The sequence below is a fragment of the Poecilia latipinna genome, unplaced genomic scaffold (assembly GCF_001443285.1).
Source record: "Poecilia latipinna isolate Pla-1442-1.1 unplaced genomic scaffold, P_latipinna-1.0 Scaffold1563, whole genome shotgun sequence".
NCBI classification, from domain to species: Eukaryota; Metazoa; Chordata; class Actinopteri; order Cyprinodontiformes; family Poeciliidae; genus Poecilia; species Poecilia latipinna.
Window position 1 is genome coordinate 1 of NW_015114179.1, and position 27,814 is coordinate 27,814.

At 39.3% G+C, this 27,814-nt stretch overlaps 2 protein-coding genes across 4 annotated transcripts in view; one reads left to right on the top strand and one right to left on the bottom strand.

Moving 5' to 3' along the window:
- Nucleotides 1–731: 731 nt before the first annotated feature.
- LOC106963652 (calcium-binding mitochondrial carrier protein Aralar1-like) lies at nucleotides 732–17,060 on the bottom strand. 2 transcript variants are annotated; one of them, XM_015058679.1, is made up of 11 exons: nucleotides 16,842–17,060; nucleotides 16,289–16,342; nucleotides 13,275–13,417; nucleotides 11,833–11,948; nucleotides 10,858–10,997; nucleotides 9,062–9,208; nucleotides 8,845–8,983; nucleotides 7,850–7,943; nucleotides 6,347–6,431; nucleotides 2,873–2,954; nucleotides 732–934 (listed from the first exon to the last, which is right to left on the bottom strand). In XM_015058679.1, the coding sequence occupies exons 1-11, from the start codon at nucleotides 16,851–16,853 to the stop codon at nucleotides 747–749; spliced, it is 1,200 nt and encodes a 399-aa protein (XP_014914165.1). In that variant the 5' UTR covers nucleotides 16,854–17,060; the 3' UTR covers nucleotides 732–746. The 2 variants fall into 2 exon arrangements, with proteins under 2 accessions (XP_014914165.1, XP_014914166.1); XM_015058680.1 differs by lacking the exon at nucleotides 16,842–17,060 and adding an exon at nucleotides 16,628–16,777.
- Nucleotides 17,061–20,108: 3,048 nt separating this feature from the next.
- Nucleotides 20,109–27,814, top strand: part of hat1 (histone acetyltransferase 1) — a 24,072-nt gene continuing 16,366 nt past the window's right edge. The window contains exons 1-4 of one of the 2 annotated variants that reach the window (XM_015058677.1): nucleotides 20,109–20,179; nucleotides 22,035–22,106; nucleotides 22,209–22,284; nucleotides 24,429–24,549. In XM_015058677.1, the coding sequence (XP_014914163.1) occupies nucleotides 20,110–20,179; nucleotides 22,035–22,106; nucleotides 22,209–22,284; nucleotides 24,429–24,549 (339 nt within the window). In that variant the 5' untranslated portion in view covers nucleotide 20,109. Of the gene's footprint in view, nucleotides 20,180–20,274; nucleotides 20,360–22,034; nucleotides 22,107–22,208; nucleotides 22,285–24,428; nucleotides 24,550–27,814 lie in introns of those variants that run through there. The other variant, XM_015058678.1, reaches the window with a different exon arrangement.

The window sequence follows — 27,814 nt, forward strand, 5'->3', positions numbered from 1 at the left end:
CAATGCGAGCAGCAGGGTTCTTGGGAGCCTAAAACAAACCTGTAAATATTTACAGATAGTCGCTGATACATGTGAGACATGCGAGACACAAAAGATCCCATTGAAACTGGACAAAAGTCCAGAAATGACTGCTCCTGAATATAGGATCCGTTGATCCAGCTATTGGTGGGGAACAGAGAGAGCTGTGTGGCCATGCACAAGATTAAGAGGGGCGGGGGAGCGTGGGGATCTGGGTGCTACAGTGGCGATAGCCACCATACTGCTTCAGCGCCCGTCCTTCATCAAACCAGATAAACTTCTGAAGGAGCTGCTGAGTGACCGCTGCTGGTATGCGGCCAGAAAACAGCCGAGCGTGTCTGTCTCCCGAGTCGATCGGCCTCTTATCGTGAACAAGAGGGAGAAATAAGACGCTGCAGCGATGGAGGCAGCTGTAGATGGCAGTCTTGACTTCCCTCGCGAGCAGCAGAGCCCCGGGGGTGAAGGGCTTGTATATCAGAAGCCTTCAGCACTATTATCAGCACTCCGACAGAGGCAGATCAGACGGTACATGAATACCGCTGGTCATTTTCGCTCAGGGAACTCTCCCAGGTACAGAGATAATGAAAACCCCGGGCTGCTGCTGAACACAGAGGGCAAAGGATTCTGGGATCAATTAGAAAACCATGCTCCTGACATTAGCTCCCTGATACTTGCCCATCATGCGGGCCGCGTTGCACCATCCACATGCACGTGTTGTTAAAAAAATTTTAAAAAGTATTTATGGAAATGTAATGACCTCTGTAAAATCCAAAGAAGCCCTCATAGCGCAGCACTTTCTTCGCACAGTCGAAGCTGTTCTTGTACATCAGCTCTCCTACGAAGGAACCCGTGGAGCGCTGGTTCTGCATCCGAGTCTTCACCAGGTCGATGGGGTACACGGCAGTGGCGCCGGTGGCTGCGGAGCAAACAAGCGGTCAGTGCTGATGCCAAAAACAGTAGAGAATTGCATAGGTTAAAAGAGAACTGCAGTATTTAAGGAGATTTATATTTTATCTTTGAACTGCAGGATGATGAATCCATTTTTTTTGGGCTAATTTAATGAAGAAAAGTAAAAAATCTGGACTTTTGAAGGAGTGTAACTTGTCAAGACGAGTTAAAAATCAGACGAAACTTCTCCTTTTTGGGTCATTTGGATTGACCGCTTTTTTTTCTAATTGCTAAATGTCGCAGAAATGAAAGAAAGAACGCCAAAGATTTGCTTATCAAATTATTAAAAATCAGAGGTTTGTATACATTCCTTCATATTTAGTAGCATTGCCTTTGAACTGTATGATTTGTGTCAAACATTTTGGGTTTCTTTCCACAACCGCCCCCCCTCAATAGTTTACTAGAGTTCTGACCCATTCCTCCTGACAGAACTGGTGGAACTGGGTCAGGTTTGTAGGCCGCCTCACTCACACACTCCTTTTCAGATGAGTCCATAAATTGTCTACAGGACTGAGATCAGGGTTTTGTGATGGCCACTCCAAACACTCACTTTGCAAATCTTACTTTTTCATGTTTCTTTTAGAGAACTGACTTCCTCCCCACAAAATTATTCATACCACAACTAGACTTAGGTTTAAATGTATATTTTAATTTGAACAATAGGTTTATTTCTGACTGGAAAGAATATTAATATCTTGAAGTGGCCCAAGCAGAGATCTGACATGTATCTTTTTCTAGGGTGTAAATATTTGCCGACATTGTGTTTTTTGAATTCTCAAAGAAAAACAGGATTCAAGTCGAGAGGTGACAGAGCTTCTGAATGCCGTGGTTGTTTCCACTGGTGGGGGGCAACGTAGACTTGAAATGTTATCACAATATATGTTGCATTTATCGTGACAATAAAAAGTGACAATAAAAAATCCATAAGAACTCATTTATGTGTTTAGATCAGCTGTTATAAAAACCCCACAAATGCAAATATTAGCCATAAAAATAAACAGTGGAGAAAATGACTAAAAGCAACAATCCCAGCCATGCTGTCGGTTTCTACCATCAATAATTCAGATTTATCACATACAATAATTGTCCATTATGTATTTATTTGTTTATTTTAATGTTGCTCTTCAGCACTTTGGTCAACCTTGGTCGTCTTTTCAGGGTATTTTATTAATAAAATGCGACGTTAAAGTGTCATCCACACAGAGTTGCAGAGATGCAACCTGCTAAAATACATCCAACAATGCATTTTTGTTATCTTTTAAGTTGTTGTCTCCATCTTCTCACAGCTTGAACAACATGAGCAGCTCAAATGCATCTTTAGGAACCTGAAATGACTGGTTTCTGCAACCTAGAGTGGTGCTGAGGTAAGCTGCACTAAATCCCTGCTCTCAGCTGCACATGCTGCATCTTGTCTGACATCGGTTGTTGGTGTACTGATTGTTCTCAACCATTCAAAGAGCCTAAAAAGTGAGAAAAAACTCATTGTAACAAAGAAATTGCAGTTTCACCGTAACATCTCGCGACAGACGTCTCGCTCGGGCCCCGTCTTGAATCGGCCACTGCCGAGTGACGACGACGTGGACCCGCACACTCACAGGGTCGGAGCGAGCTCCTGTCTGTGGGCTGGTTATGTCAGTGGTTCCTTGTTTCTGCTCCCTCCAGTGTAATTAGAGAGGGAGATTCCACGGAGTGCGGTTCCGGAAGATTTGTGTCATTCCAAAGCTCCGTCTCCAAAGACAGCCTGGAGCCACCGGTGGCACGGCAGCACAATGCCGGAGCCTCACATCACAGCCCCTCTCCCCTGAAAACACAATGGCCGGCCCCGGGGCCTCAGTTGCGCCAGTCGGGGCGGCTAAGGTTACCCCTCGGGCGGGCCGGGGGCCTCTGCTGTAGACATGTCACTCACCTCCAGCGATTGAGCCCAGGGTAAACCTGTAGGCGGACTCTGCAGCCTGGAGCCAGATGGGCCGAGACGTTTCGTGAGCGTGCTGTATGGGAGGAAAGAGACACCGGCGGTCAAATGGATCTGGAGAAAGATGGAGGCTGGATCACAGCGCTAATCATGAACCGGCGGGCTATCAAGCCACAGTGAAACGGATACATTGTGGAAAGAAAAATGTTATGGAGATGGAATGTGGACATTTCATGTACAGTCTGATTCACCGGCAGTCGGTATTAAATGTCAGAGACAGATTAGCTCCGGGTGACTGCGTGGACCTGTGGCGGAGTTTTCCACATATGTTTTCATCTTGGAGGTTGTGATCCAAACATTTGGTTTTTATTTTAAAAGTATGATTTCTCTCCTATCTCCATCATCTCTGTACTGGTGTTTGATGTTCTCTGTTTCCGCTGGAGTGCAGGGGAACAGATTAGCCCAACAACCCGTTCCCATGTTCAGATAATAATCTACACAAGACGCAGTTCCTTGCGAGAACTTTCATATTCCTTCAGCCTTTCCACATTTTGTCACTTTCACAAACTGTAATGCGTTTTGTTTTGAGTTTGTGTGTTACAGAGAGACATAATCTGGGACAGAATAGTGAAGATGAAACAGTTCTGGTTCTGCTGCAATTGGTGAGCCCCAAACACACCCACCGACTCATCATTCTAGCAAAAAAACACCACCTACCCTGTCTCTTACCACACATTAAGAACTGAAGCAGAAAAATAGACAGATTGCCTGATTTTATTTTGTGTTTTTCATATTCGTCTCAATCTGAGATGGCACTGATGGTGAAAAAGCATTGAAAATCTCCATTCTGTGTGTAAAAAATAGAAAAAAAAGAAGCTTTCATGAATCTCAAATCGAGTTCTAAGAAAGTGTTTGAACAGCATTTTAAGCGTTGTAGTAGAGATGATAAATGATTAAAAAAAGTGAAATAGCCCTTTATTTCAGTAAAGGCTTGAAAGGTATATATCAGCCACCAACTTTAGCCAGCTTTATACCAATCTTACATTGCTTGGACATTGGAAAACACTAGGGGGCGACAATACTTGGTGACTGGGCATGCTACTATGAAGAAGTCATGGAAAATTAGTTTGGGGTTTAGTTGAAAGATACGTTAAACCTTTTTTTTTTAGTAAGAATGGTGCCCACCTGATCATGACGCCCTGGACATAAACTACGCTTCATGACTTTCAAATATAAATAAGAAGGTGCGCTGTGCATTTGTATTCAGCCACCTTTACTCTAATACCCCTAAATAAAATCCAGTGAAACAAGTCGATTTCAGGAGTAACCAAATTATTACATAAAGATATCTGGTGTGTAATTTAATCTGAGTATAAATCCAGCTGTTCTGTGAATAGTTCACAGGTTTGGCAGGGATCTTTTGAAGAAGCTGAAGCCGGATGAAGACATAAATCAATATAATGTTCTACAGAGATCTGCATCGTCCAAAAATGCAAAGAGTGTGGCATTACTACCTATCCACTAAGATGTTGAATTTGCATCTTGCTGTATATATCTAAGATAGTTGATTGATCAAAGTCTTTATTTTAAATGACATGTAATTAATATAATACATCTCAGCTTGAAATCTGGGTTATTTTCTATCAAAATAAATCACAACTTTCATTTAAATAAGAACATTTACATAAAGACATTTATATGAATGCTCCTGTTAGCTCTTTACAGATGTTGGATGTTTATTTATCACAGTTTAAGCTTCTGAGGAGGTGAAACTCCTTCCCACCATTGCACTTTATACACTTTGGTTAAATGGTCCTCACGCTCCACATGGAGACAACCGGATTGGTATATTTTAATTTGGAAAGAGCAACCACGGCCTCCACACAGGCTTTTATTACATTCAGCATTCCTTCTTTACGTGCAGAACTTGGAAAAACTGCATTTTCTTACAAGGCTCCTTCTGCTTGGAACAAACTGCAACAAGCTGTGCAGCTTCACTGAACTGAAGGATTTTAAATGTACTTTAGTGCATCAATGGTTGTCCCTGTGCTTCTTGCTTTATTTCTACAGTCTTTTATTTTCCTTCGTTATACTTTTTCAGCTAACCGATATGAGCTGAAATAACTCTAGTGTGTTTTAGTTTGTATGCATGTACAAACGGTGACCATGTACAAACAGGTCACTCTTGAAAATAAAACCTTGTGTCTCAACAAGATATACCAGTATATAAATAAAGGTGAAATAAAAAAATAATCAGAGACGTAGCCAAGACAGGAACATAGTAACTCTGGAGGAGCTGCAGAGATCCACAGCTTAGGAGTGACTGGACATCTATTCGTCGTTTGCTCTACAAATTTGGCATTTGGCAAAGAAAGTCATAAAGTCAGTGTGTAGGATTTTCTTGTTATGTAGGGGAGGGAGTAAAAATGTGAATGAAACTGAACTTTTTGGCCTACATGCAATACACCCTGTACTGAATATCACCCTGAATATCATATATCGTGGGTATCACCCTGAAGATACCGTCTCCACTGTGTAATACGGTGGTAGCAGCATTATGCTGTGGGTATGCTTCTCTTCACAATGGATAGGGAGGCTGGCCAAAGTTGATACGAAAGTCACATTTATTCTCAGCAAAGTACACTAGAGTTTGTGGTTGTAACTTAAAATCATGTGGAAAAACTTCAAGAGGTGTTCATGCTCTTCAAACTACCAGCGTGCGCAGTTTGGGGGTGTGTGAGTAACTTCCCCCAGACGAGACGTTAAGGGAGCAAAGCAGATCGCTCTTTTCCTCTTCCCAGATGCTTCCAGTGAAGGCCGCATGCTAACAAGATCGAGGTCTTGATCAAAGGCTTTAAACAATTAGTCTACTTCCACTGAAGAGCAGGCTTGAGAATCACAGCTACCCCCACAACCCGCCGCCCGCCCGCCTCCCCAGAAGGAGTCAAATTCCAGACCTCTGAGCGCGAGACTCTGGAGCACGAGTGGTCTGAAAGCTCTGACACAGAGCCGTGTTATCCGGTGGAGGCAGGAACTATTTTGTTCTCCCACATCCACCTTGCCTCCCACTCCCCTCCTGCCATTAGCAGACTTCGCTAAAGGCTTCTAAAACTTCTCAAGCCCCACGGTGATAAAAGCCTCTTATTAGCGCCTCAGATGTGTGATTGCAGCTGATGCGTATGTGCAGCCGCACTGAATAAAATAGGAAGAGCCTTTCATGGAGAGCCGCAACGCAACAATCCATTCCTCTTCTGTGACTATAATTGGTGTACTTTTATCTGGGAGTTTAAGAAATGCACTTCACAAGGGAAGAAAAACACGGGCTCTCTGCTAATTCAGAGCCTGAACATGCTGCCTTTCTTCGCTCCCTTTTCTGAGAGGGAAGCGGAGATAGAGAAGAGGAAAAGGCTTTGATGAAAGCCAGTTGGAGGAGGATGCGAGGAGTATTAGAGAAGTCACTCAGGATACCTGTCTCTGAGTCTCAGCTAGGTGGTACGGCATGGCTCCTTCCTCCAGCGGCGCGACTCGCTCGATGTCTGCGTTGTTCAGCCGCCTTAACGAAGCGAAAGTGGGAGTTAGGCCAGGAAAAAATAAAAAATAAAAACTGCTTCTCCACCGAGCTGCAGCAGCCAGTGATGTAAGATTTTCCAGTCGTTTTTTTACTGCCAAATAACTTCAAGTTATTGCATCTTTAATTCAAACTCGCATAGACAACACACAAACAAAGCTGGATAAACGCCCGAGGCGCGGCAGGTAAATGAAAGTGTTTCGCTGCAGAATATCTGAGACAGAAATGTTCCCCACTGGGCTGACGCATCATAAAGTCTGCATCCATGTTTTATGTTTGTCTTGTAAAAATAAGCCAGTGGAGCCACTGTTACTAAGCTAAATGGGCATCAACTTCATCTTTACAGCCAATAAACAAGACCTGTAACATGTTTATTCTATTTAAGCAAGAATTTAAAAAAAAAGCAAAAAGTAAATTTGAAGTTGCTCCAGAAAAAAAAAACTGAAGTTTTAAGTGTCACCATATTTATACAAAAAAAAACCCTAAACCCAAATACATGTAACAGTTTAACCATTTTTATTTGAAACACAAAAGCATCAATTAATCCTGCTCTTCCTTTTAACAAACTAACACGAAAAATGTAATAAAACACCTGCTTAATATAGTGTTAGTTTAAGGGACTGTTGTGTAGAAAATAACTTTATGCTGTTCTGCTCTTTATAGACAAGGTCAAAAAAGTGCAAAAACATACAAAGAGCTTTACCTTTTGTCTTCATTCGACTATATCCTCTATGGCTAGCCTAAAAGTTCAGTGAGAAACTTTAAATGTGTTCCAGCTTGCGTTTTCTTCAGCAGTGGAGTCTTGTATAGTGAGCATACATAGAGGGCGTTTGGATTTAGAGCAATATGCATCTTTTTACAGAAAAATGTATCAGTAATTTTTTTTTAAATAACTCTGGATTCTTTATTTAAGAAGAACCTGGTAGTCTGAGGTCAGATTATGTTCTGTCCACCTCCAGGTTATGTCCCAAACTGCGATCACTGGAACATTTACACGTTTAGAAAATAGGTCTGTAACCAATAGCATCATTGGGTTTTGCAGCCGGGAGGTCTTAAGCGAGCTTGTTTCATTTTAATCCACTGTGATGAGCTTTTTGTGTGATACAAAACCATTTCACAGACCATCAGTTACAAATAAAACATAAGATATTAATTCTAGCATAAAGTGAGCAGAATTACTTTCTAAATACGCACGGGTAGTTTCCTTGGTTGCTTGGCTATCAAATATTCAAATTGGTAAATGATACACGGATGGAAGTCAGCTACTGGACCTACCCTGGACAGTCTGATAGAAGCAACCTCTACTCCTTGGGTTGTTCTACTTTTGTAGACAAATGAATTAATAGAAAACATTGGTTTGCTTCGAATCAACACTGTTGCATGCTGGTGATGTAGCGTCTTACCCAGAGTGAGAGTGGAGGCCGACGAGCTGGAACAGGATGTCTATCTCCATAGGAGTGATTTGACCAAACTTATTCGCAGCGTGAACAAACTCTTCTGCGGTTCAAAGAAAAGGAAGGAAAAAAGGAAGTCATCAAAAAGCCAAGCTAGAGGCCAAGAGTTGGAAATAATAATAATCATTTTTTAAAAAGGTGTTTTCTACAGTAGGCTTTAATTACAATAGTATTTGCAAATACTGATCTTTGTGTGTTTAGGTTGTTATCTTGGTTTATGTGTTTGCTGCTGAAAAGGCATGTAATGGAAAGTATAAACCTTTAAACTACTTTTCATGTGCTCAAGTTCCTTCTCTGAAAGTACTCGCCGCATGAACATCCACTCTCTAAGCATCGCTCTATTATTTGAGCTTCAAATTTAGTTCTTTGCTGCTGCCTGCTAGGTAACAAAGTGGCCATCGGGTGGTCTTTCTAAAAGGAAACCTAATGGTAGTTGTTGAGGAAAGGAAAAGAGTTAGTTATTCGCTTCTCCTGAAAAAGACCTTTCCGTCAGCTCTACAAATGCAACCTGCAAGCTGGCTTGACATAGAGAACTGCGTGGACATGCCTTGCATGACAGAAAAAATGAAAAGTGAGTGTTTGTCTAAGCCTGGACGAAATGTTGCTACTATTTGCAAATACTATTAGCCCAAAGTCTTCTCTAAATGGAGGAAAAACTATGGAGAGAGAGAGAGAGAGAAGTCTGATGTTTGGGTCTCAATGGACAACACAGTTGGGAGCAGATGTGACTGACAGGATCAGCTACTCATGTAGAGGAGGGGTCATCGGATTACCACATTAAAAACATTCATTTACCTGTGTAATTTAGTGCTACAGTTAATGTTCCCTGTGTGTTCACTCACACCACTCTGTCGAGAAAGTTAAACATAGGATCGAACAGCCAGGTGTCATAGCACACGTCAAATTCAGGAGATTGCCGGATTTCAGGAGGTGATTAGAAGCACCTTTCGTGACGAGGGTTTCTTTGTGAGAGCCGGCGAGGGTGCTGTAAATCTTGCGGATCAGCTCCATGCTGTTGAGGAGGGCGTTGAAGGCAGTGAAGTAGGAGAAGCTCACCATGTGGGAGGTGCTGCCTCCTGCAGCCTGAACAAACAGTCAGCTCAAGTCAGAGTAGCAGGATTTTTATTTTAAATAGCGTCACCCGTGCGTAGTACGACTCACTGAAACCAAGTTTTCTTCTACGAAAGGAGTCAGCATGTGGTGCCTGATGGTGGACATGATGTCGCTGAAGTCCAAGGCAGTGATGGTGCCACTTTTCTTCTTGTCCTTCTGTGCGAACGCCTGGCGAGCGTGCTCCAGCTGCAGCTCCTGCAAAAACAGGTGGATGCAAACGGCAAAGACGAACCGAATCACTGCTAATATCTAGCGCAATAAACTCCAAAGCGAGTGCTTTTCTCGGGTCAAATTTCCGGAACTGTGAAATCTTTTTGGATAAATTGTAAAGCACGAAACGTTTGCTACAAATTGATGGCAGATTCTTGCTTACTGAACATGGATGGATGGATACTTTGCTTTCTTTCTTTCATCTCCACAGATATAGAAGCCGTCAGATGCTAAAGTGTCACATGGGCTATTGTCTCTCTCCAGTGACTCATGACATGAAGTCCAGAACCCTGAGAAGCCTCGTCTGAGAGCTGAACAGCTGCCCAGTGGTTGGCAGATGTGTGTTTGAAGAGACATGATATAATATGACAACCATGCAATCAGGAGACGATGCTGGGGAACCTGAACCCTGCTGTCGGAGCCCATTGCCTAGAACCAGAGGAGAGCGGAGCACCGTCACTGAAACACTTGGCTAATTATTGGATTGGCTCTCAAATTGAGTTCTTCTTCCACTGCTTTTCTTCCGTGTCTTGTTGAAAGCACGTGATGAGTTTTCGTCAGCTGACAAAGCTAATACTCACCAGTGCTGCAGTTTCAGTCAAATGCACATCGCGGCAGCGCTGCAGCTCTGAACAACAGCTAAATAGACACACTTGTAATTACTTAGATTTATTGCATCGCTAACTGACTATTCCTGGCCATGACAGGAGACAACAATAATGACATCAGTGTATGAAATTCTGTACACAAGAGGATAATTTGTGCAGTTGTGGGAAACTAGAGTCAGTTATAATAAACCATAGAGAGCTGTGAGGGATCCCGCAGTGAAGCAGAGAAGAAGCCCACCCAGCTTCTTCCTGAGACCACAGCCCTCAAGTCCGGACCAGGTTCCTCCGCACATACACCGATGCCGTTTGCCCACCGCAAAACCATCACTCAGATTCAGGTCAAGTCCCACAAAAGAACAAGCTTTGGATTCTTTACAGGCACATTACTCAACGCTGGTAAACCTAAGGAGGTGAGGTCATGTGCAAGGCTGTAGTCATCTATGTTGCTTTTATTCTAAAGCATTATTTTCTGTCTCCATCTTCATCACGTTACTACATTTTCACAGTGTCAAGCAGTGACCTCCATGTCTCATGTAAGTGGGAGTTAAATCAACATTTGACATGTTCTAGAGCTCATCATTGTGTCATTTAGCAAACAAAAATCGTTTCGGTCATTCTAATTAAACTAAAACAAGAGAAGTTTGATTATTTTCTATTTCAGACAGTGAGAAAAAAAGTGCACTGGTCTTTTTACTCAACATCAGGTTTCAACTGCATATTTTCAATAAGCAGAGAGAAGACTTGAGATATAAAATCAGAAAAAATATCACATCGAAGCAATCCTCTGTCATTGCTAACTTGTAATTCCTGATAATGTGACACTGACTGTGATTTAACAAATTGTGTAGCTCTAACTCAAAGGTATGTTTTAGCAAAACTTCTCAAAATATCAGATGTTAAAAATTATGAAGGCTTATATTTTGTGGCCATCTTGTGGGTGAGAAACCCAGACATTAGTCTCTGCAGTGACACTGCAGATAAATCCTGGGAGTCCTGATGTATACATGGTTGACACGAAATATTTACCTGCAGAAACTGAGTGAACTCTGCGTAGCTGAGATTCTTGTTCCTCTCGTGGCCGAAGTGCAGCCGGATGAACTCACAGTCCCAGTTGAAGGGGATGTGGTGATGGACTGTCGTCTGGCTGAAGATGTCTCTGACATTCTCTGGAAAAGTGTTAAGAAGCGGTTATAAAACACCACAGGGACAAACATCCAGCATCCAGTTGTATTATCACACCATTCAATTGTCTTTATCTCATAAATGCTTTAAATAAATGCCTGACACTTCCCTAGAAGGCCTTTGTTTGCTGAAGTCGATGTAGTGCTCTAACACCTCTGATCTGGCAGTGGATGTAGTCACCGAGTCGAGTTAGTGAGTAGGTGTAGAGAGCAGAGGCTTAAAGCAACCTTCTCACAACTCGGTTGATTCAAAAAATAGAGACACTTTTAGGCTGTATGGTCCTTTCACAAGCCAGTCAAGTCAGCCATGTCAACTTCAGCTGAAACATGCAAACTATGTCCTTACAAAAGGTCAAACAGAAGAGGCAAGAAGGAGTCTTGTGACCTTTGATGACACACTTCTTGTGCTGTATTGTGTAACCCTCACTGCTAGTTAAGAATGGCAGGGAAGAAAAGGTAAGATGAAAAGAAACGAGGCAAAATGGAAACCAAGAGGGTAGGATAGAAGAAAAGAAGGATAAAAAGAAGGATACAAGGATGGAAGGAAGCACACCAAAGAAAATAAGGAAGGAAGGAAAAAAAGAAAAGACAAGGTAGGGCAGGCGAAAACATTTAGAGATGGGATGAATTTCTTATGTTTTTTTTTTATTATTCTTTTGAAAAACAGATATTTCGTTGTTGTGTCGAAACACTGATCGATACTCTCACCTGTCCTGCTCTGAAGCTCTACAAAGCACTTATTTAACTCTTGGAGAACATAGAAAATTAAGAGCTAAAAAGTGTCTTGCTGTTCTCAGCATGTTTCATACCATGTACGTACCAAAAGAGATGTTTCCTGTGCCAGTCTTGTCAAACAACTGAAAGGCCACTATGAAGAGGGCATCAGGGGCACACAGAACCGATTCAAAGGCCAGAAACTCCTGGAAAGAGATCAGTCTGTTTGGATGAGAAAGAAAAGATGTAATCTCAATGAAAAGAGCAGATTTTTTTCAGTAAAATTACAAATTTGCAGCCATGCCAGCTTGAATAATCAACTAAATAAACCTAATAAGATCAAACAAGCTATTGGCATTAAGGGCATGAAGCCATTAGATAAGCCTAGCATTAAGGTAGTTAAAACAAAAAACTTCAGGGTAGTTCCAATTAGTGCATTTTAGATTTTGTTGGCATCATTTCTTCCAATTTGATGCATTAAAGTTATATTTATATTAACTTGGATAGTAGGGCACATTCAGTCTCACTCACAGCACATATCTTGTCTATGTAGAAAAAAATTAACTTGAGGGATTAAAACAGAATAATAAAAGTCAAATATTTAGAGAACTGATCAGCCACTGTCATTTTTTTACAAGGGGAATATCTCCTGCTGTAAATATGTGAAAACGTCATTATTAAAATCTAAAACAAAGATTTTAATAAAATCTTTGTTTGCTTTTCACAGATCAAGTGAAAAGCAAATTATTTACTTTGAAACTCAAGGTCACTATCATTTAAATCTGAAATATGAAACCAACTTAATTTAAATATTTAGACCTGTCGAAGGGCGAGAGATAAGACAACAGATGTTTAAATTTGACTTTGAGAGAACACTGAAGACAAAATATACAGAGAATATGAATTTATAATAATCAGCGTCGAAGGAGGAGGCAGCTTCTGCTCAAACTATTGGGTAGATGAAAGGCTCTGAATGCAGAATTAAAAAACAAAAATGAGTTTTGCCTAAGATAAACAAAAATTTTATTGAAAAGAAAAATATGTGGAACAGATCAAGACAGCCGAGATAAAAAAAGAAAAAAACCCTTCTAAATAAAGCATAGTCAGACATGACACAATGGATGCTACAAAGAAATAGGAGATGGGAACTTGGGCCGTGGGATGGATGAAATGACAACTGAAAGCAGAGCAATAGAAAGACAATGGAACAATCAAGTAATGGAGAACAGGCAATGCAGGAAACAGGCAGACAGAACAAACACTGACAAATGGGTAAAATTTTCTTTTTGAATCAAAACAGGAATTTAACTAGAGACTGAAACCAGGAAACACTGATCGGTGCTTCGCAGCTTTAGTTTGAATTTTCACAGATCTCTGCCGATAGCAAGTTTGATAAAGAAAACAATAGTTTTGGAGCACAAAATGAAAGCTGAAACACTTCTCAAACGTGTGTGTGGATGAAAAGTGTAGAAGAAAAAAAAACATTCAATGTTAATAATAAGGAGCGTGTTTTGAAACATTTCAGTCTAAGACAAGATCTCTACTCACCCGTCCTTGGTGGTGTCGGCCACTCCGGCTATCAGCTCCACAGTTTTGGGGTTGTGTTGCGGCTGCGTGTGCAGACCCAAGTAATTCTGCACAAAGTCTCCGGGGGTCATGTAATGCTCCCCATCCTCCACCACGCTGGCATACTGCAGAGGACACATGTACAGAGCTGTAAACAGCGGTAAGCGTGGATTGACATGTCGTTTTAGACAGAGAAATTGTAAGGTAGAAACTCCATTGTGCGCACAGAAAGATGAGGAGCTCTTCCCTCTCTATAGGGATCTCTTTTCTGTGTCACAATATGGTTTTGTGTTTTACAAGAACAAAGGAATCTCAGTTCATTCCAACTACAGCGCATTTAAAATCTATACAATGCTGTGCTTTGGGCTGTAATGACACGTAGAACTGAACTGTTCACATTCTTTCACATCAGCGTTCTCTCTTAAAGCTACTTGCCAGGCTGCTCTGTAAAAAAACAGCAAAACACATATTTCAAGACATAAGTTTTATAAGTGTTGTTGTTGGATTCTATTTGTTTGTTCACAATTAAAAGCAACACTCCCAAGAACAAGCTTCAAATCCCACATGCCTCTGGTGACATCACAAAAGGTAAAAGGCAACTAATTTAGATTTAAATTGTCTTTGTCTTGTTTTTCATATTTCTCTGTTATGGGCCCCAAATTATGGAATGACTTACCTTTGCAGGTCAGAGAGGCCCCTTCTCTGTCCACTTTTAAAGCTCGTCTTAAAACCCATCTATTTTACTTGGCTTTCAACACCAGTGGGATCTAGTTTTAAATTGTATGTTTTTGTTTTTTTAAACTGTTTTTAATTACTTTTTTATTATGTTGTGTTTTTAAATTGTACAGCACTTTGTATCAACTGTGGTTGTTTTAAAGTGCTTTATAAATAAAGTTGGTATGGTATATTTATTTGCATGTTTTCAGCCACATTCACATTTTGCAGGAGTAATCTGTATTCTACACAGTGGTACCATAATCTTTAAGATCGATTCTACTCTTATACCTCTTGTGATATCACCAACCCAAATGCACATGGAGCATTGAAGCTGGCTTTTTTTAGCACATAAAACTTTATAGTCTGTTAAATCCTGCTCTTCATAACCAAAGGTTATCCGACAGATGTGTGTTTATTTTGTTAGATGTTATTGAAAACAAATGATTAGTCTTTAAATCATTCATATTGCAACAATTTTCAAACAAAAAGATACTATTTTAAAAATACCATTTTATCTAAACATATCATCCTTATAGCAAAAATTATTAAATATTAAAAACATAATTTAGGTCCTTCTAAAGCATTTATAGTGATATATAATCTCTGATTTTCCATAAGGTGCTTTAGATGGATGCAACATAAATAAAAGCATCAACCTTTGAAAATATGCTACTCTGCATGACTGAAGTAAAACCTGATCTTAGTGTCAGGGCTTCAAGATGAACAGTCATTTATAGAGACTGGGTAGGGTTTCATGTTTGGCACCAAGATAGCTCTGGAAGCAGAAGGGGAGCATGAACCAGCAGCAGAAAGGCCATGCTCATGGGCCCGAGCCAAACTCAAAGAGAGAAAGCAAGGGCGTGGGAGGAGACCCCTCCAACCATAAGTGTTTTCACAGCTACAATTCAACGCGCTCTGCTGAATTAACATTTTAGACGGAAAATATTAATTTCAAGCAAACCCATTGCCGTGCTTCTCCGTCACAATTGTGTATCTATTCACCCTCACAGTAGGCCTCAAGTAGTTCTTAATCAAATTATACAGGCAGTCAGAGTGAATAATTAACCCTTCCACCTGAATATGCATTGAAATTAAACAGCGCTGTTACAGCTGAGTGAAGGGATGTTGAGGGCAATACGAGGAGACCGGCATTTCAAACTGAGTCACTTCTTTCAGGGACAAGTTTACACTCCAAACAAGACGCTCTCAGAGGGTAAGGAAAGCTAAAGACAAGACGAAGAACAGTGGAAGTTCTTGGCTAAATTCAACCCTGGGAAAACCCCTTTGGTCTGCACACCAACAACAATCTGATGTCATTGAATGGCCTTTGAAATGACTTTGTTTTGTAAATCCCAAACTGTGTTTAAAATAATCTTTGTGCCATTTAGAATAACTGAGCCAGTCAGAGCATTGTAGTTGTTGTACTAGAGGTGAAAAAATGCAGCCCGTATCCCTCAAAAACCCATAAAATAGCCCTTTAGAAAATGACCCGATGAGAAACTGATAGCAACTCTAGCCTCCTGTCTTTCAGGAACATGTTTTTACTCCAAACATTATGCATATCTACAGTAAACGCATTTACAGGTTTGTGACAACAGCAGTAGCACTACTTGCTTGACAGGCTCCTCCTTCTGTGCTACAACAAATATAAGGTGGTGCTAATGCCATAAAAAAAGACAGTGAAGTGGGTTTTTGTGTTTTCAAAAATAGAATAAATGCTTTACTTTAGAGAATCTCTGTTTCAAGTTTGACCAGCCCAGATTATTAAGTGTAGCCCTAATTCTTTATATATACAAAATAAGTTAAATAGCCCTCTTCTGAATGACACACTCAAAAACTATAAATCAGATAGCAACTTTAGCCAGCAACCATTTAAAGTTTTTACACTGTGAACAACTCTGAGGGGCACTTTTCACCCTAACATGGGGAAATGCAAATAAGTAGAAAACTTAGTTATGGTGCCCCCAGGGCTATTTTACCCTGGGAAAAGAGCCACATTGTCCATCTCAAAAACTTCCACTAGACAGGAATGTGAGTCTTATTAAAGGCTTTTAAAAGAGGATGAAACAAAATTCTGTAAAAAGCTTAAATTTCAAAATGTACACAGTAATTCTAGATTACAGCGGATCTGACGGTAATCAAAACCTTTTATATAACCTTTGATGGAGTTACACCAGGCACTGCAAAAGCAGAACTGACAGATAAAGTAACAAACCATGCATACAAAGTGTTTTTCTATTCATCTGTGCTTTTTGTGAGACACAAAAATTGTAACCTACCTTCAGAAAAATTGTCTTCAACTCATTAGGGTCAGCTCTTCTTGTGGCTTGCACCTGTAACACACAAGTTTGAAATCTCCATGAAAAAAAAAAAAGTTCTCAGAAGAACACAATGTTGTCTGAAAATCTGAAAATTAAGATTCACACAGAAATCTCTGTCATCAACAAAACTGGACTTCAGTTTCTCACTTTTCAGCTTTGATTTTTTTTTTTCTTAACGCAGGCGGCTCAGCAGGATCGATCACAGGACTCGAGCAAAAATAACTAGTTCCAGCGTCTTTTTAACAGCTTTGAAACAAATCTCTCACATGCACAAAAGCAACAGAGCACAGAAATAACAGTTGTCTATTTGAGGCCAGGGAGATGCGCCTATATGTTAGGATGCAGAGCAATAATACAATAAAAGGGAGGAGGGGACTCCGCTGCGTTGAAGCTCTAACCCCAACACTTCCGCGCAGATTAGACGTCCTCCGCACCCCAAAGCGCAAAGCCCGCGGCCGCTTTTACCGCATTTTAAAACACATTTCTGATAAAGAAATATTGACGGAGTCACCTTGACGGCCATGCTGGATGTGACGTCAGCTGCAGTGGACTGTACTAGCGCACGCGCTGGGGTTCGGGATGACAGCACGCGGACATGTCAGCAGCAATGTGGATGTCTGGGACCCTGAGCTAAATTTATCCAAGTATTGTCCCCTCTCTCTGCGGCCAGACTGGTGTTGTGATGGGAGAAACTACTGCAGCTGAGGTGCTGCAGCTTGTTCCTGATCTGCTCTGGTGGGAAGATGACACTCCTGCTGCCTGTAGCCCATAAGCACTAGTCAGGATACAAGAAACAAACTAAACAGTCACATGGCTGGATTTAGTAAAGGTGACTGAAGTCCTGTGGACTAAAACCGGTCAAGGGCAAGCATATTCTTCCCTGTTACACTGTAAAAAAAAATACTTTTAAAGATGTTAAATGAAAGTAAAGATAACAGATTTTGCTACAGTAATATAATTCAAAGTAAAACACTAATATAACATTCACACTAAGCCATATTTCTATTCATTTTAATTTCAATTCAGTAACACTCTTCACTAGAGAGTCAGCCACAAAATATTATTGTTAACCGACCAGGCTGTTCTGAGACTGCTGTGTCCGCGCAGATGTGTGGAAAGTTTAGTGGAAGGAAAAAATTGTAGAAAAATTTCCTCCCACTCTAAGGGGAGCACAAAATGCAGCAAATAGATTGAATAATTTGGTTGTGTCATGATCCTTAGGTCTCCGCTTTGTATTTTTATGATTTTGTTCTGCACCGTCTTTGATAGCTTAAATTTGGTAGTCTCAGTTTGTTTCTGTTTTATTTTTGCTCCTGTCTTCCCTTGTGCACTGTGGTGTAGATAGTTCCTGTTTTCCTGACAGCCCTGTGTATGACTTTCATTGTCAATTTTTTGTTTTCTTTTTGTTCTTGTATTATCTAGTTATTTGGTCATTCTTGCACCCAAATTGACATTGTGGACGTCTTGCAACGTGAACTAGGGAGAGAAAACCAAGGAGCCCAAAGAATGAACCTCGCTTTCCTGTTCATCCTGTCTGCCTGACATTGTCTTCTATTTGTTAATAGTAATTTATGGTTTGAGGACATTTGCTTGTCTAGATCTGCTGTGTTTAATAAAGCCCAAAGTCAACACCATCATCTGCCAGAAAGTACAGCATGCTGCTAACAAGCTTTTTGTTTTTAGCAGGCGTTAGTACCTCATCATACTGCCAAAAGTACCAATACCTTCTTTAATGGCCATGCTTACACTGTGTTGGATTGCTCAGAGAACTAAGTTGATCTAAACCCCATAGAGAGTGAATGAAATACTATGAGGAGGATGAAAGACATCAGAAAAAGCAATGTACAAAAGCTAAAGACAGCATTAAAAGAAAACTGTGTTTCCTTAACTCAGTGGAGTCAGGCTGTGTAGATCTTGGAGATCATTTTCACCATGCAGATATATAGAGTGGTAATTAGAGTCTTGGGCAAAAGCACAAGCTGAATAAAGTACTAAAATGTGATGCCCACAATAATAAATATGTTGAATCAGATTGACTGCAGTAAAAAAAAACTTAATGTATTACCTACTAACTCAAATCAAAATTCTAACATGTAAGATAAAAAAGAAAAAGGTTTAAAGAGATGTAATTGGGACATTATTAGCCATTAATTGGGAGAATTAGGTCTTATAAAAATACTAATTCAACGAGAGCAGTTGTGTTGCTAATCACCACTAAAGCCCAAACCCTCTACCCTTAACTTTCATCCATCCATTTTCTTACACCCTTGTCTTGTTAGGGTTAGGAGGGATGCTGGTTACCATTAACTTTTTGTTAGATTATTATTATTATTATTATTATTATTATTATTATTATTATTATTATTATTATTATTCTAAGCCATAATTCAATTACTTAAACTGGCATTTAAAGGGTTAAAATGTTAACAATAATTAAAGTTTTGATAGTTTTTTTTCGCACAACTGAATAAAAGAAAGTGATGAATGTTTTCTATTTTTGTTATTAAAAATGATATTTAACGATGCACAACATTACTTTAGTAGTAGCTTTTTGACTATTTATATTGCTTTAAATTCTATTTGCCTAAATATTTTAGGCTAAACAGGCTAAATTTGAACTACAGCCCTCAAAACTGTAATTGCTGAATAATATATTGTCAATACAGCTAACTATGGGTCAGCTATCATTGTTGAGTTATATAATTCTTCCCAATGTCTCAGCCTGGAGCTCTTTCTTTTGAGTCATGCTTCTCATCAGTTATCCAGGTGCATCTTGTTTTGAGTGATTCCATAATTGTTTCCTCTTCTTGATCAGAGAAGATGCCATTAATTAGAAGAAAACAATTTCATTTAAATTTTGAGGGTTTGTTTTGCGAAGCAGGATTCTTCAGCTGTGTAAGGGAATTGTTCAGATGTTTTTTTTCCCCCCTCAGAAAATAATACAACTAAGCTTGAATGTTTCAACGTGATGACTATTTTATATTTACTGTGTGTAAAGTTTAAAATAATAATAATAATTTTATTTGGCATTCAAGAAAAAAAAGCTAATGAGTGGCTCACTTGTAGAGGGGTCATCCATCTATCTGTCCATATCACTGACAGTCTCCTGATGAGGTGTTTCCAAGTCACAAATGTGTCATGGTGAAATGTTTGTATACCTTTGTTGGGAAAAAAAGATCCAATTTATTTTTAGGTTTTAACTATTTCTTTATTTGAAACATCTTTTCACATCAGAGAAATAACGATGACATAACAGAAAACAAAAACAAAACAAAAAAAATGTCATTGTATGATTAGAGCAAGTATGAATTAATAGTATAAACTATAATGTATGTATATATGTATGTATGTGTAAAGTCAATAAAAACAAGAACATGCTACAGAGCAATATACTGCTTTTAATAAAATAAAAACTTTAAATGAATAAAAGCATTTATATTTAATTTATATGTATAACAGCCAATAATACTAAAATACAGATCAAAATATTGAAATTAAAAAAATAGGCGTATTATTTTAAGAAATATATTTTTAAAACAGTCTTTGCGGAAATAAAATAAAACCACCTAGAGTCTGGGGGACAGACAGTCCGTTGTTTTTGTGTAATATATGTATATATATTTTTAAATCAAAGCCGAGTTAATTCCAAAGCTAATTTAACTCTTATCTGGTTGTAAACCAATATGATATTTCTGTACAATATCTCAGTTTTTGACGAATAATTGGTTTGAAATGAAAAGTAAAATAGCTGACTACGTATATCCTGTTTCCACGGAAACATGTTCACCCGGAAGTACTCCATTTTCCGCGGGTCTTTTGGGACAATAACACAGTGTGCAGAAATGGCGGGTAAGGGGCTAAATGTTTACGTTTTATAGTCATTCAGCATTCATTTACGTATATTTCGGTCCTCAATAGATGTAAGGACTCCTCTTCGCCTGCTCGAAGCGCATACCTGACCTGTAATGTCTTCAAAACACCGCAAAAAACGAGCTAACGTCACCTAGCAAATGAAGCACAGGGGTGCCTGTAAGCTAACGTTGCTTTCAGACTGTCATGGCATCACATTTTCGGTTTTAGAAACACTTATATTCAAATCTAAGCTGGGGGTAGCTGTGTTAATAAATACGGAGTTCTCGCTGTGTTGGAATGATGCTGTTTAGTCGGCTGACAGCTCTCCTGCTGTATCTTCTCTGATGAAAAATAGTACTTTGTAATCTGATTTACAAACTATATTTTGGATCCATGGAGTTTCAACCCAGCTTATCTGCGGTTACATGTCTTTGTAGACCTTCTGTAAACACATAAGCTTAGCATTTTATTGACAATCAGATGTAAAGACGCTTAGAGGACGATATAAATATGATTTAAGGTAGTACTGATTTCAGAAAGCTAGTAAGCTAGTTAGTAATGTTAACATAGAATAATAGTTTTCATTCCCAATGTCTTTTTGGGTATAAAGAGCTACTGACAATACATTGCTGTGAAAAAGTATTTGCTCAGTTAGATGACTCTATTTATTTATTCTTTTCACACTTTAAGGTTTCAAGTCACTAACAAAATTCTAAGATCAGAAAATAAATTGAATGCAGTAAGGGATTTTAAATGAGTCTTCACATTGAAATTCTAGAAAAAGATATCTATACTAACCTCAGGGAAAATTTATATTATCAACAAACTTCATTACAAAGGCCTGATTATGTACCTGTAGAATCATTACATCCTTTAAATAGAACCTGTTAGACAAAATGAAGTAGGTTAAAGTATCTGTCAAAGAATCATGTTTCTATCAAAAAAGATTCAATACAAATGTAGAAAGTTTTGGAACACCATACTCACAGTAAGACACGACTGAGTATGGTGTGTTTGATTGATGGTCGTCAGAACCTTGACAACTTGAGCTAACTGATAAAACCATAATTTCTGTTTTTCACTAAAAAATCTGAGGGAGAAGGTCGATCTTAAGGTGTGTTTGAGGACAGTATCCAAAAGAGCCTTAAGCACAGAAATAAGGGCACTTCTCAATGTTTAAAAAATGAAATAAAGACTTTAGATTGGTCTAGTTAAAGTTCAGACTTAAATCTGATTGAGATGCTGTGTGATAATCTTAGACAGACCATTTTTGCTTGAATCCTTCCAGTGTGGTTAAATTAAAAACAATTCCTCCATGGCAATGTACAAAGTAACTGCATGCGACATTCATGTCTGAGTCCAGTGTTAAGAGTGGCACAACTTGGTTTTAGGTTCATGGTGTGATTATTTATTCACTTAGGGCCAGATTAGGTTGGATATTTTTTCACGTTTGTTAATTGCATCATTTGAAAACTTCATATTTTTATTTTCTCAGGTTTCTAAAATCTGTTTGATCTGAAACATTCACATTTAGACAAAAAGTTGCTTTTCATTTGTTTGTTAATTTGGCTTCATGTGCACATTCAGAAGATAATGATAGTTATTTCTGGATATTTCATTACATGCCTATACATCTTGCTGTATTTATTCATGTGACCTCCAGACATCAATGTTATTTGAACTACAAATTTTGACATATGGAGCTCAGGAACCAGTCAATGTGGGCTGTAATTCAGTAAAAAAATATAAAACACAATCATATATGCATAAGAAGAAAATTACTGCATTTCTGTCAAAATAAAAAGTGTAGAGCATTTCCTTAGCAACAGTTGTGTTTTATGGACACCCACAGATGTAAATGCGATGGAGAAGAAACTGGCTGAATACAAGTGTGACACAAATGAAGCGACCTGCCTGAAGTTAGGTAGGTGTTTTAATTTTTGATGACATATGCTCATTTATTTATTAAACATTTTTATTTGACTCTCTGAAGCTCTCATACTAATCGGTGATCTGTTGCTGTTAGTGCGATTTCCTGAAGACGTTGAGGATGATGGCACCACATTCCACCCAGAGTACAGCCACCAACTATTTGGAGATGAGTGAGTTTTTTTCCCCCAGTATTATGTACTTGAAGTTGAATTAGTAAGCCAAACCTGACACAAGGAAGTATTTACCTCTGCTGCTCTGTCTGCAGTCTCTATGTGCATTTCCTTAATTAAAGCTGAGAGTATGATGTTTGTGCAGCTGTGATAAACCCATTCTGTGTCTTTATCAAAAAACAAATATGTTATTATTTGCTTAAGGATTTTACACGGAGATCAAACTTATCACTTTCCTGTGTAACGTTTTATAATTTTTCTATTTTTCATTGAGTACTAAAAGGAGCTATCTGGCTTTGAGACGTTTGACCCAATTGGGAACAATCAATACCAGTAGTTATACCAGCCCTCCCCCTGCACCTCCCCTCTCAGCTCCTCCAGACTAGCGGCACCAGCAATTAGCCAACAGCTGATTTTAACTGCGCATCTACTGAGCTTATCATATAAACTAAATCTCAGTGCAATGCTCCAAAGAAAGTTGTTAGAAGCTTAATGGAGAAATGAGTGTCGGAAAGAGCAGGAGCTTCTTAAAGAGACAAAGTCAAATTTCCTTTAATTCATGTTTAATATTTTTATAACAACTCAAAGTAACATAGTTACTTGATTGTACTATAAATGTCTGGAAAATACACAATGCTGCCCCTTTAACAAGACTTGGGGAATAAAAAAAAAAGTGCTGCAACTGTTCCTACACGCCTTCGTTTTTTTTTGTTGTTTTTTTTTGTTTTCTTTCTTATGCTCTTTCAGATGTGCATCATATTTATAAGCGCTTGTAGTCCTCATAAACTGTCTTGACTTGGCTCGTGCAAGTGCCTAACAACCCGAGCTCTTGGAGAAAGCTGGAAAGCCTCACACATCCCAGGCCTGGGGACAGCATGTAAACTCCTCACAGAGAGGATCCAGTCAGCCGGCATGTTGGATTTGTGAAGCATCTTGCTGGGAGGCGATAGTAACACAGAAATTCCCTCATTAGGACGGTTCTTGCTGCTTTATGACCATACATAACATCCTGTCTTATATATGATTTTGTTTACATGCTGCATGCCCGCAGATACTCAGAATATGGCTTGAACAAACTTTCTCACAAGCTTCTTTTAATATTTTTTTTGACATCTGCTAGTGATAAAAATGGTACATTGTGATCCTTTTTTAATGTGTTTTTCCACCTACATTTGCACTTTTATTTCAGGTAATTAGAAGCTGGTTTAATAATTAGAGATGATGACATGCACGTTTATGTTTTTTATTAGGATTAAGTAAATTATTTGTAATTGAAACAAAGAGCTTTAGGATAGTTTAAGCCTTTCATTTAGATTAAATTGTGTATTTAAAGAGATTTTAAAGCAGTTTCACGTCTCATTGCACGATATCAGAACAAGTTTTCCATTAAGTGACGATGAACCTAACCAAATGTACATAGCTTTTCAGTAAGCTCATCATTGTTTTCAGATTTTTTTTTTTTTTTTTTTTTTTTACATCTGGGGCTGTAAAGATCACACATTCTGTCAGAACATGTGATTTTCCTTTTTTTCATGTTAGATAAACAAAGAGGAGCCAGATGCAGACACATCAGCACAGATTTACTTCCAGTGTTTGTGGGATCTTACAAAACATTGCAGAGTTGCAGGATTCCAATAATTTGCTCCACTAAAGAGACGTTGAACTCGAGCAGCTCTGCGTTGTTGGCGGTGACACCTGTCTCTGGGCACGGACATACAGTAGCGTGCCGCTCTGCTCTAAATTGCGCTTCAAATTAGTCAAAACTAGGATCGGTTATTTTTGCGCTCGCTGCAATCAACTCAAAAGGAACTCTGTAATTGGGGCATTAATTATTTCAGCAAGCGTTAATTGCTGGTAAACCTTAATCACACAGTTGCATAATGATGAATCTGTTTTGCCAAAATGTATTTGTTTCTTTCATTATCATATCACAATGCAGCACAGTGAAACTGGTGACCCTAGCAAGCATTCACTATATCCAGCCAGGTGTATATTTAATGATGGCGGATGCAAAAAGAATAATCAGATGCTTTAATGAGTCTATCCATGAAGCAGCGAGTTTTATAATACCGTGTTTGTGAGTCTCTTATATAGATGCAAACTCACTTGGACTTGTAATCTAACTGGAGTTGCTCTCTCCACAGTGAGGTCGCTTTTGGGTACAAAGGTCTTCAGATTCAGCTCTTCTACACCGCCGGAAACCTGAGCACACTCTTCAAAGTGAAATACTCATCAAAAGTTACAGACACATTTGATTGTGTCGAGGTAAGAAAATTGTTTTATTGAAATTTGACTCCTTTACATGTGGAGTTTTTCAGAGTTTTATTCTAGGCCCTGTCTTATTTTTGGATATATATATATAGCTATACTTTGGATAGCAATTTCTGATATTTATTTTGTAACATGTCCAAAACCGTTTGTAATAATTTTGTTATATTTTACCAAATTAAATTGAACAAACCCTGACTTTAGAAAAATGGTGGCAGGGCTTCCTTTAGAGGGTGTTTCCACACTTGGTCAATTTCCTTTGGTTGTAACTTTTTCAGATTTTTCATTTTTTTCACTCAGAGAAAACTCCAAACCATCTAAAAGTCAATCATTTCAACAACATTCAGTCGGTTTATTGGTCAGACGGGAGCACCGAGTGTAAATCCAGGAAGTAGATTCTGTGTACTGAGACTGCAGAATACACAGAGAATATATTCATATAGGTTTTGTGTGTGTGTTTCTAGTTACTATTTCAAGCAAAATCATCTGAGAAGTATACTGAATGATTGATAGTTACATTAGGTTGTATGCAAACTCTCACTAATATCTTTATATTAGTGAGTTTGTTTACTCTACTGGCATCCCACAATGCAACGGAAACCTGGCTATGGGAAGGTGTTTGGCTCACGCTTGCAGCTTACTTCTGGTATCTGTGTCGAATCGAGGTTGGATTACATCATGTGCGAACCAGTGAACAAGACGGTGGAAGCACTATGCTGTCAGGATAGAGGGAAAGATGAATGCAGTAAAGTACAGACAAATTCTGGATGAAAACCTGCTGCAGAACGCTCTTGACCTCAGACAGAGGCAACAGTTCATGTTTCAGGGGGACAGTGACCCCAAACACACAGCCAAGATATCTAAGGAGTGGCTTCAGGACAACTCTGTTGTTGGCCTTGAGTGGCTTACCCAGAGGCCAGACTTGAACATCCATGGACAGATGGATGTGAACCAACATTTCCCATCCAACCTGATGGAGCTGAAGAGATTCTGCAATTAGAAACAGGTGAATCTGCCCAAAAACAGCAGCTGTACCAGGCTGGTGGCAGCACGTTTAAAGAGACTGGAGGCTGTGATGACTGCCACAGGTCTGTTAAGAATACTTGTGTACATCTGATCTAAAAATATATATAAGAATAAAAATGTATAAAAACATTTTGTGTAATGGGAATTTGCATGTGAAGTTTTGAGAAATTGATTTAATCCATTTTGGAATAAAACGGCAGTGTAGCAAAATGTTGAAGAAGTGAAGGTCTGTGAATAGAAATATATATAAATAATCTCCAGGGTTGAGCTTTTGGTCAAGAACTTATCCCTGAAGATTCTTGAATAGAATTGATTTATGTTTCACTGACAGCTGAATTGGTTTTTATACTAAATTTAATTAAAAGAATCAGGCAGCTTAAATACATAATTTGACTCTAAGGTGAAATTTTGCACCCTGCTCTTTTATTACTTGATAACATTAATCAGGTAAGGAGGAAATACCAGCATTAATCAGTCAACTAAAACCTGTGGCATCCCACTTCTCCTTACATCTTGTGCTATTTTGAAAGAAATGGCAAAGTTGTAAATGAAACAGAAGACGATCTTTACTCTTTGTCCTTATGGTCTCATCTAGGGCTGCATTATTAAAGGAACATGGGGCATTTTGTGATTAACCCAGCCTTTCCTTACTTCTATCTCTCTTTTCCATCATCATGGTCTCCTTCCCGGAGCTTTAGCATCTCTGTCACCAAGCTGTAGCTCAGGTGTGGACAGTCAATGCCCTCCCAAAGGGATACGTATATTGCTGACAAGCACAGTTTGAATGCATGGCGCCCAAATTGTTTGAGCCTACCAAAAAATAGCACAATTTTATGTAAAGTGCAGCTCCAGCATTAACCAATTAAAGATTCGTGTCATTATTAAACGTGTTGGTGAGCAGAGTTTGGAGCCGTCATGCAAACTGGAAAGCGCTCCGACTTCAGCGCTGACCCCGACGCGTTGGTTCACCTTGTCAAGGGTTTGAGTGCAGCTGCAGGGAGCGAGGGGAGCTGCACGGTTCAGGCTGCGTCTGAAGAGTGTTTGTCTCTGAGTGTGTGTGGAGACGGTCGGGGTGCGGTGCAGCTGGCGAAAGATGAGGGGGTTGATGCAGCTGCTTGTTACATTGATTCAAAACTCTGACCAGAACTCACCTTCTAACATTTAAAAAAAAAAAAAAAAGACATTCTCACTGCTGGAAATCTTCCAGAAAACTAATTTAAAGCCACGTCATTATGTCGGTCCAAACATCTTTTAAATGTTTGTTTTTAATCCACATTAATGTCTTAAAGCGTGACTTCTGATCAGATGAATATAATTATTCAACGCTGCACCGGCCCTCTGAATGGAATTACCAGATAAAATTACAACAATACGACAAATTAGATACTTTGTACTTGCCTTTGTGCTTATTGTTAGAAATAAAAGACATCAACAAACTGCTGCAAAGGAACATTGTTGAGTTACATTCAGGACAAAACGAGGCGCCTATTCTTGGAGGCTGTGCAATTTAGTGTCTAGTAGGTAGGAGAGTGGGCCGGACAAAGCAACTTGTTTGTCCATGGTCTTTTAAGTGTGGTCCTCGTCCCCCCAGAAATGTGGCTGAACAATCACAATAGTTAAGAGGCATTCAGCTGCAGGTGCATTACTTCCAGTTAGATATTAGCTGATGTCTGAAAGGGGGGAGAATTAGCAGAATGTTGCATTAGCCTTTTGTGGTGCATTTTGCTCAGACCTTCTTCATTTCCCGGTTTTCAATGCTGAGCAGCGAGGGTCTCTGTGCTCCAATAATGCCCATCACACATGTAAATGGTGTGAAAGGGCTGCTTAGCAAAGTGTTCTCATGTCAGTCCTTATGGAAATGGATACAATGCAAACATCACAGCTGAACTAACCACACGTTGTACTGAGTAAAAAGTCCGTGGGTAGGGGCCCTTTGTCTCTGGGGCTCTTTGAAAACGCGGGGGCAAATTCGTTTGATTGGGTTCACTTGGCAGGATTAGAGGAGAGGGCTCCATTATGGATGCCCAAAGGTTTGTTAAGCTGAGATCAATTCATGGGGTTTTCTTCCTCAGTGAGAAGCAGAAATGTGTTTATTGTGGCAACTTCATCACATATTCATGGTTTAACATAAGTAGTAAATGTACGGATTTAAGTGGCCTTGTTTCCATGGGGGGGGGGGTGCCTCTGCTCAGCTGACAGTTTTAATTGCCTAATGGGTTTCTGTTCAGCCGCTCTA

Excerpts from the sequence above, each read along its gene's own strand:
- LOC106963652 (XM_015058679.1), bottom strand. Across the intron at positions 2,955-6,346 it reads TAGCTGAGACTCAGAGACAG|CACGCTCACGAAACGTCTCG; the intron begins GTATCCTGAGTG and ends CCTCCCATACAG. Across the intron at positions 935-2,872 it reads CCTGGGCTCAATCGCTGGAG|CCACCGGCGCCACTGCCGTG; the intron begins GTGAGTGACATG and ends TTTGCTCCGCAG.